This window comes from Salvelinus sp. IW2-2015, linkage group LG27 (genome assembly GCF_002910315.2).
Source record: "Salvelinus sp. IW2-2015 linkage group LG27, ASM291031v2, whole genome shotgun sequence".
Classification (NCBI taxonomy): Eukaryota; Metazoa; Chordata; class Actinopteri; order Salmoniformes; family Salmonidae; genus Salvelinus; species Salvelinus sp. IW2-2015.
This window is the reverse complement of record NC_036867.1, coordinates 36,365,310-36,373,381: the sequence shown is the minus strand read 5'-3', so window position 1 is coordinate 36,373,381 and position 8,072 is coordinate 36,365,310. Positions and strand designations below refer to the sequence as shown.

The window sequence follows — 8,072 nt, the reverse complement described above, 5'->3', positions numbered from 1 at the left end:
CTAAAAATAGTCAAAGACTCCAGCCACCCTAGTCATAGACTGTTCTCTCTGCTACCACACAGCAAGCGGTACCGGACATTGACACATTGACTCTGTACCTGTACCCCCTCTATTTATTGTTATTTACTGCTGCTCTTAAATTATTTGTTTTTCTTATCTCTTGCTTTTTTAAGGTATTTTCTTAAAACTGCATTGTTGGTTAATGACTTTGAAGTTATCTTTTCACTCTAAGGTCTACACCTGTTTTATTCGGCGCATGTGACAAATAAAATGTGATTTGATTAGATGTAGTTAATTATTTTACCGCATTCAACAGCGGTTCCTAGCAGAGAGATAGTAACATACACCCTGGAGGGCACTCGCCTGCTAGGCTTGGTGCAATACACACACCAGCGATTATTATTCTTCATAAAATGCGCAAATTAATCATTAGATGAGGTTATAACCAACCCCCRATTTGGAAACGAGTTGTCTCCAATACCTTGGCAATGCGTTATGTCGTCTGGTCTACTTTTTTTTTTTTTTAACAACAGAAGCGGACCTAAAGCAAGGATTCAGCCTAATCAGTAACATGAAATAAGGAACGTCTTTTGGGATCCATAACCTTGTTGGCTTTAGAATGGGAATATTATTGGTCAAAAAAGACTGAACAGATCAACAGCTTTTAGTGTGAACATTTTAACGCTTGCTAGTCCTCTATGTGGATAGATTTTTTTCAGCATTCCCTCAGACGATGGATTTTTTTTCCATTGCAGCTCAGTAGAGGGTGTGAGATCTTTCCAAGAGCACCGGGCTAGAACGAGCACAGTCTCTGTGTAACCTCTTTGTGATTCAAAATCACCAAAGGAAAGCACTGGAAACAAACGCAAGGAAGACACCGAAAGGTGTGAGGAATGCGTTTTTTTTGCAGTGGCGGTGTGATCAGCACTACATCTCCAGCGTCGGGTGTGAATTCAGCACCGAGGGGAAAAGAACAGCACCCACTGCTACCGCAGCACGACGAGAAAATCACGGATTTATAAAATTTGCAAGGTCAGTCAATACCGATCAAAAGCCCAAAAATGTGTCGGCTGCTATTGCGGTTTGTTGTTTTCAATTATTTTCATACGAGCAAAAGGATCCATTCGATCTGAGGCATTCTATATGGTCATTTTAAAGCTGGACGCCTGGACATAACGGGCTAGATGAGCATGGATCTTATAAAGGACTGTCGTCTTTTCTTTTAGACCCGTCGGTCTATCTTTTTGAGGATAAACTGGACTAAAAACATTGATTCAACAGCTCGTTTTCATGTCTTGAAATCGGGGATGAATTGTTTGTATTGAAAATGCTGCTTTGGATTGTCTTGCTGAAGGCGGCTCTTTGTGTTGCTATTGGAAATGTTACAAGGGACATTTGTAAGGAGCAGATCTGCTCCTGCAATGAGATTGAAGGCGATTTGCACATTGACTGCGAAAAAAGGAGCTTTACTAATYTGCACCATTTGACTGGTCCCAGTTCCCAGTTTTATCACTTGCTATTGCATGGRAATTCTTTATCCAGGCTTTTYCCCAATGAGTTTGCTAACTTTTACAATGCCGTRAGCTTGCATTTGGAAAACAACGGTTTGCATGACATTGTCCCTGGTGCTTTTCTGGGACTGCAGCTCGTGAAAAGGYTACACATAAATAATAACAAGATACGGTCATTTAGGAAGAGCACCTTTCTTGGTTTAGATGACTTGGAATATCTTCAGGCTGATTTTAATCTATTGAGRGACATTGACCCGGCCGTGTTCAGGGACTTAAATAAACTTGAAGTGTTAATTCTAAATGATAACCTCATCAGTGCACTACCTATAAATGTGTTTCAACACGTTCCCATCACCCAYCTCGACCTGCGAGGGAACCGAATCAAAACGGTGCCTTATGAGGGAGTTCTCGAACAAATACCGGGCATTGCGGAGGTTTTATTGGAGGATAACCCCTGGGACTGCAACTGYGACCTGGTTTCCCTGAAGGAATGGCTGGAGAATATACCGCAGAACGCGCTTATCGGCCGGGTGATCTGCGAGGCTCCAACGCCACTGCAAGGGAACGACTTGAACGAGACATCGGAGATGGTTCTGTGTCCTTCAATAAAAAGTGGTGCTGACGAGAGTTTAGTTGCACCTCCTACCCAAGAGGAGACCTCTGTACCTGGGCCCGTTCCAACGCCTTATAAAGCTCGTGGTGATCCTGGGTCCCCAACCCCAGGGAATGGGCAAAAGGGACGCTCTAAATCGCACTGGCAGTTGAAAACGAAGCCCACATCTATGACAGGTGTGAATGGGGAGAGAGAGCAGCTGCARATTGTGCAGAACGCATCRTGCCCTGTGCCATGCAGCTGCAAGCTCATTGGATCCAGGCAGGGGTTAGGGGTTAACTGCGAGGGCAAGAAGATAGAGAGCTTGGCTAACCTAAAACCCAAACCCMTCACKGCGCACGAATTAAACATGAGAGATAACAACATCCATGCTATAAAAAAGAACCATCTCAATGGCTATTCAAGTCTGAATCTCCTTGATTTGGGTGGAAACAACATCAAATTGATAGACAACAGCACTTTTCAAAACCTCACCGAGTTAAGATGGTTGTACATGGATAAGAATTACCTGGATACGCTCATTGCGGAAATGTTCATTGGACTTCAAAATCTGGAATATCTCAGTTTGGAATATAATGACATACAGCTGATACTGGCAGGCACATTCAGCCCTCTGCCTAATCTGCGAGTGCTTTTCCTCAACAATAACTTACTGAAAGCGCTACCTGTGGATGCTTTCCTTGGAGTGTCTTTATCAAAGATTAGCTTGCATAATAATTACTTCACGTATCTCCCTGTCGCAGGGGTCTTAGATCAGCTCAATTCGATCATACAAATTGATTTGCATGGGAACCCTTGGGATTGCTCGTGTAATATTGTCCCTTTCAAACAGTGGACGGAGAAACTGGGGGCAGATGTGATCGTTAGTGATCTCAAGTGTGAGTCCCCAGAAGAGTTCTGGAAAAGGGATTTCCGTCACGTCCGAAATGATCTGATGTGTCCCAAGCTGTATGACAAAATCTACCCCACCTCTCTCTCCAAAAACAGCACGTTCACCGCAGACACGGGTACGCGCTCGAACTCCTATGTGGAGCCGAACAGGGTATCCATMTCTGTACTAGTSCCTGGGCTACTACTGGTATTTGTCACGTCTGCGTTCACTGTTGTAGGGATGCTTGTCTTCATCTTGCGGAATCGCAAGAGATCAAAGCGGAGGGATGGTAATTCCTCTGCGTCAGAGATCAATTCCTTGCAGACAGTGTGTGACTCGTCTTATTGGCATAGCGGGCCTTACCATGCGGACGGGGGCGCGCAAAGAGGGTTTGACTGTAGCGCCCATTTCTCCTCAACAAATGATGCGTAAAACGACTACTGACAATAAAACCTGGAATACAAACAGACAGAGAAATATACTGCGTTCTGTTGACACAATGGCAATTGAAGAAAAATTAACAAATGCTATGTTACTAAGCTTCTTCACTCGCTTTTTGTCGGAGATAGACCATTTTTTGTTTGCTCCAGTTGACTGTTGTGCCAATGAGTCTGCTACTGAACCAACTGTAATATATGTATAGACCCCCTCCCGGCCCCATCCCAGTACAGCTATTTGCCGCAATCAGACTGACTATCTGAGAGAGAAGATTCGGGAAATGGTGCACGAGCGCATGAATGTAATGTAAATAACTGACTGTATCATATCTGCATGATTTCGCATGGTTTCAACACACACTGGGGAACCATACCATAATTAACGAAGAAGCCAACCCGACCCTTCTTTCATGTTATCAATATGAATATATACAGTATATATATACATATAAAACCATATATGAATATATACAAAGTGCCATTTYTCTATTTTTTGGTGAACTGCGTTATAGAATTTGTATTTGTTGTTTTAAAACTGTTAAAAACGGAAAAAGAACACATTGGGACGAAGAAGAAGATAGACGCTGTCCACGCATGTTCTTTTTTGTTTGTTTTATCATTTGATTGTCGATAAATATCGGGGTTATTTATAATTGGTGCAAACCTTATCATATCTGCACATTCATCTCTTTATGAATGTATAATGTGTTATTTTATGGTGTGCCAATTGTTGAATTTCAGATATTCGGGATGCAGATGAGCATGACCAATTAACGTCACTCAGATGGTTATGCTGCAAGGTTAATGTAGCTAAAAACAGTTCGTGGTTTTGTGTGTTAATGCCTATAGCCTGCTTTGGGGGAGAGGAGAAGGCTTTACCGAATTATATGGGGGGGTTTCTAACTGCATATTTTTTCAAAATTAAAATGTTTTCAATGGAAGTAATGGTATGTGCAGTTCGATCTATGTACAGAGCGCAGGTAGACTAGAATGCTTTTTTTTATGTAAAAAGTATTCCTCCACAAAGCGTAGGCTATGATTCACCTCCATTTATGTGAGCTTTTGTAAAGCCATCTACTGTGTCCAAATAATAGAAATGGACTTACATTTTTTTAACTAACGTGCTTAAAATAGATTGGGCAATGGTCAGTTTGCATACAGTAAAACAAAAATAAAACACACGTCTTAGCATTCSACAGTATTCGTCTGATGCCATAGGGAAGACTTGGCAGGATCACCGCATTACTCTAGACGAGGAAACTCACGATGTCGCTGTTGGTGCATCTTCYCCAGTGGAGGGAGGGCTGAGGTWTAGGAGTTTTGCAAAAGGGCGTTTTGGAATGGGAATCTTTATCTTGAGATGTTAATTAAATCGTCTATGAATGGGCAATGTTGCATTAGGAAACATATATATTCTTCAATATTAAAAGTGTTCAGCAGTCGGTCTGTTGCCCAATGCTATGACATGTTACTGAGCAACTATAATGATATSAAGATGATGATTTCAGTGTACAATAATGGTTAGCATTAAAGGTGATATTCTGATAATCCATTCAAATGGATCAATGTCACTGATTCTGCAGTATCACGGTACAGATCGTAGGATTGTGAAATGTTTTTTCTTTGTTTTATATATATATGAATACTCTGTAAATTCAAGCTCTGAATTCGTTTTGTTCATACTGATTTTTTTTTCTTCATTAGGATCAGGTCCATCAATGTTCCCACTGTATTTAATTATCTTATAAATAAGCATATGTGCAAGAGACCCCACTGCTACAATCCGTTTTGGAATAGTCTTGTCAATAAGGAATGACAAGTCAGACATGCACTGGCCTGCAGAAGGTCAAAGTGCTTAGAGCCATTTCTATATCAAACATGTCTCAACCCTGTCTGTTTCATCATTTATCTTAATACAGCAACAAGCATTTTTCCCAGGCCTTTTTAACACTGTGGACTGACAGACTATATGGTTAAATGTGTGACTGCATTAGCAGAACAATGTTCATTGTCGAGTGTCCGGGCTGTGTGTGTGTGTGTGGTGTGTTGTGTATGCATTTAAATAATTAGAATTATTGATTAAATGTGTGTGCATGTGCACTAGTGTCTGCCTACATGTGTGTGTATGTCTGTATGCTCAACCCCCCCCCCCCCCCCCCCCCCCACACACTAAATGTAACCAATCACATAGGCTGACCTTGGGGAGTATTATCTCAGCAGATCTTTGGCAACAAACAGTGCTGTCCATCACTTCAGACTCCAGTCTGTTGGTGTATTGCTTCAAAGGGTAATTATCAATCTCTACTGTGGAACATTTTACCATGGCTCATGAATTATTGGTCATATCTCAACGCTGTGTCCCAGAGTTACATTTATATGTTTTACTACATTTGACCTGCTTCTATTTTGTTAAATAAAATGTGGTTGAGGTTGAGTGAAATCTATGGGTTTCTAAGACATTTCATTCTTACCTGTGTTGAACTGAAACACAATATAATTTGATATGTGTGTGCTAAATGTGCTTGTCTGTTTCAATTATAACCACGTGGTCTGTGCTGTCCATAGTGCTGAAAAGGATTGCTGTGCTATTGCATTAGCAGAAAAAAGCTAATGCAGCYAACTTATTTCAGCACCATGGACAGCACATGTCTCTGCCAATGAGATAGCAGTTACATTGGGTGTTCAATGTACTCCATGGTTTCATCTCTGAGGTGATGCAATGCTGTCAACAATTATGCCTGTCTTTGGGTACATTCAAAATACAGAACATTGTGTTGCTTCTGATGGCAGGAGTATGGTGCTTGCAACATCAGAGTTCAAGTTTGACCCCAACACTGGCTTCCTCCTCTTATCCTCATATGCAGTATTACATGATGTTTGACCAAAGCATTCACTGCTTTCAGTTTTTATCAAATGCGAGCCCTTGTTTTACTGTATAGCAATGCAAAGGTTCTGATCCTTTGTTCATTTGCGAAGAAGATACTGGCTGGATATTTCAAGGTGAAATACACACAAACCAAATTCCTTGGAAAAGTCATTTTGATTTTTGATATCAACTACTGTCCAGTTATGTGCTGCAGTTTACAGATCAACGCCTAACCTTACCGTAGCTTTGCTCTCTGCAGTGATATTTATTTTAGCTATGAACCCCAGCTGTGCTCTGTACAGTTCTGACCAAAGCTTAACTTACTCTTGTTCTGCTCTCTGCAACCCCAGCAGGCTACACACASTTAACTGATCATCTCCCTGAGAAGCTGGCAGCTTGATGCAACCCTCGCAGCACGGCACCCATCAGCAACACACCTCTCGAGTTTAGTTTCCCTATTACTCCCAATACTGGTGAAAATACCACAGCTGTTGTTGATCAGTATGACTGATCGGAACACCAAGTGCTGCCTGTGATCTAACCTCTTCAATTATCAGCCTCCACGTATTGATTAGATCTATTGACTCGATCATTGACTTTGTTTTGAGCCGCACGCTGCACTATTGTTTCCGTCCTTCACTTGGCATAGAGGCTTATGAAGCTTTCGTCATTTCTACCTGAAATGACCGATATAATATGTTCTGCCTTTGTCGGTGCTGTAACAATAACACAACTGACATGATGTTGCATAGATACTGAAATAAGAYATTTAGACTAAGATAGGGCTCATCGTTCGCTGGCATGGAGGTTTTTGTAGACTTTATGTATTTTGATCAAATTTGACTTTTGCCAAGTTGGCGCAGTAACTTTTGCCAAATTGGTGCAGTAACTTTTGCCAAGTTGTTGCAGTAAGGGTTATGTAGCAGCCTGGAAGGAAATGTAGACCAAGGTAGGTTGGATATGAGAGACCTACTGCCCCCACCCCTCCAACATGCCTCATTTTAATTTGCTGAAGCTTTCTTGGTTATTGGTTCTGGCCCAAGGGAAACCTACCTCCATTGCTTTTTACAATTATCGGGCTTTTCAAAGTGCTGATTGTAACTGGGCCAAGGTTAACATGTCTTATTGATGGAACACACACACACACACACACAAATAGAAAAAAGGTATTACAATTTCATCTCAGATGGTAAAATGGTTCTCTGTAAATCTGTAATGTAACAAGTAATACCACATATAAAGGCAATTAGGTTGAAGGAAGAAAAATATTACTTTTACTATGCTTGGATTTAGTTTTTCTTTATTGTTTTTCATGGATTCCAGGGAGTCTGGTAATCTCACGGCCAGCTTTCCTTTCAGTGCCTTCTTTTGTAYATGAAACCCTTGGCCTGTATTCACAAAGCAGCTCACAGTAGGAGTGCTAATCTAGAATCAGGTATCCTCTTTCCAAATCATTCCTAGATCAGCATTCCTACYCTGAGACACATTATGAACATGGATTGAGATCAGATCTGAGGACAGCCCCTAGACTTCTCCAGGCAGATGGGAAAGCAAACTATGACACACTAAGGAATATATGGGCACAGAGAGCTGAAGGATTTCCTGTCTCAGTTGTTTCATTGATTGTTTTCCATCTCCTATCTCAGTGTTGGATATAGGCTGTTGTTAGAGCAGTCTGGTCATTGATGGCCAATGAATCAATAAATTGTTCAAAGAGGACATATTGATCACACCACCCACTCAATCTGCACTCATGGGAGTGGCAAGCAGTGAG

General features: G+C 41.4%; 1 protein-coding gene across 1 annotated transcript; it reads left to right on the top strand.

Annotated features, from left to right (window-relative positions):
• The first annotated feature begins 364 nt into the window (after positions 1–364).
• LOC111953966 (SLIT and NTRK-like protein 1) lies at positions 365–5,876 on the top strand. The gene has a single exon (XM_023973456.2). The coding sequence runs from the start codon at positions 1,328–1,330 to the stop codon at positions 3,425–3,427; it is 2,100 nt and encodes a 699-aa protein (XP_023829224.1). The 5' UTR covers positions 365–1,327; the 3' UTR covers positions 3,428–5,876.
• The last annotated feature ends 2,196 nt before the right edge of the window (positions 5,877–8,072 follow it).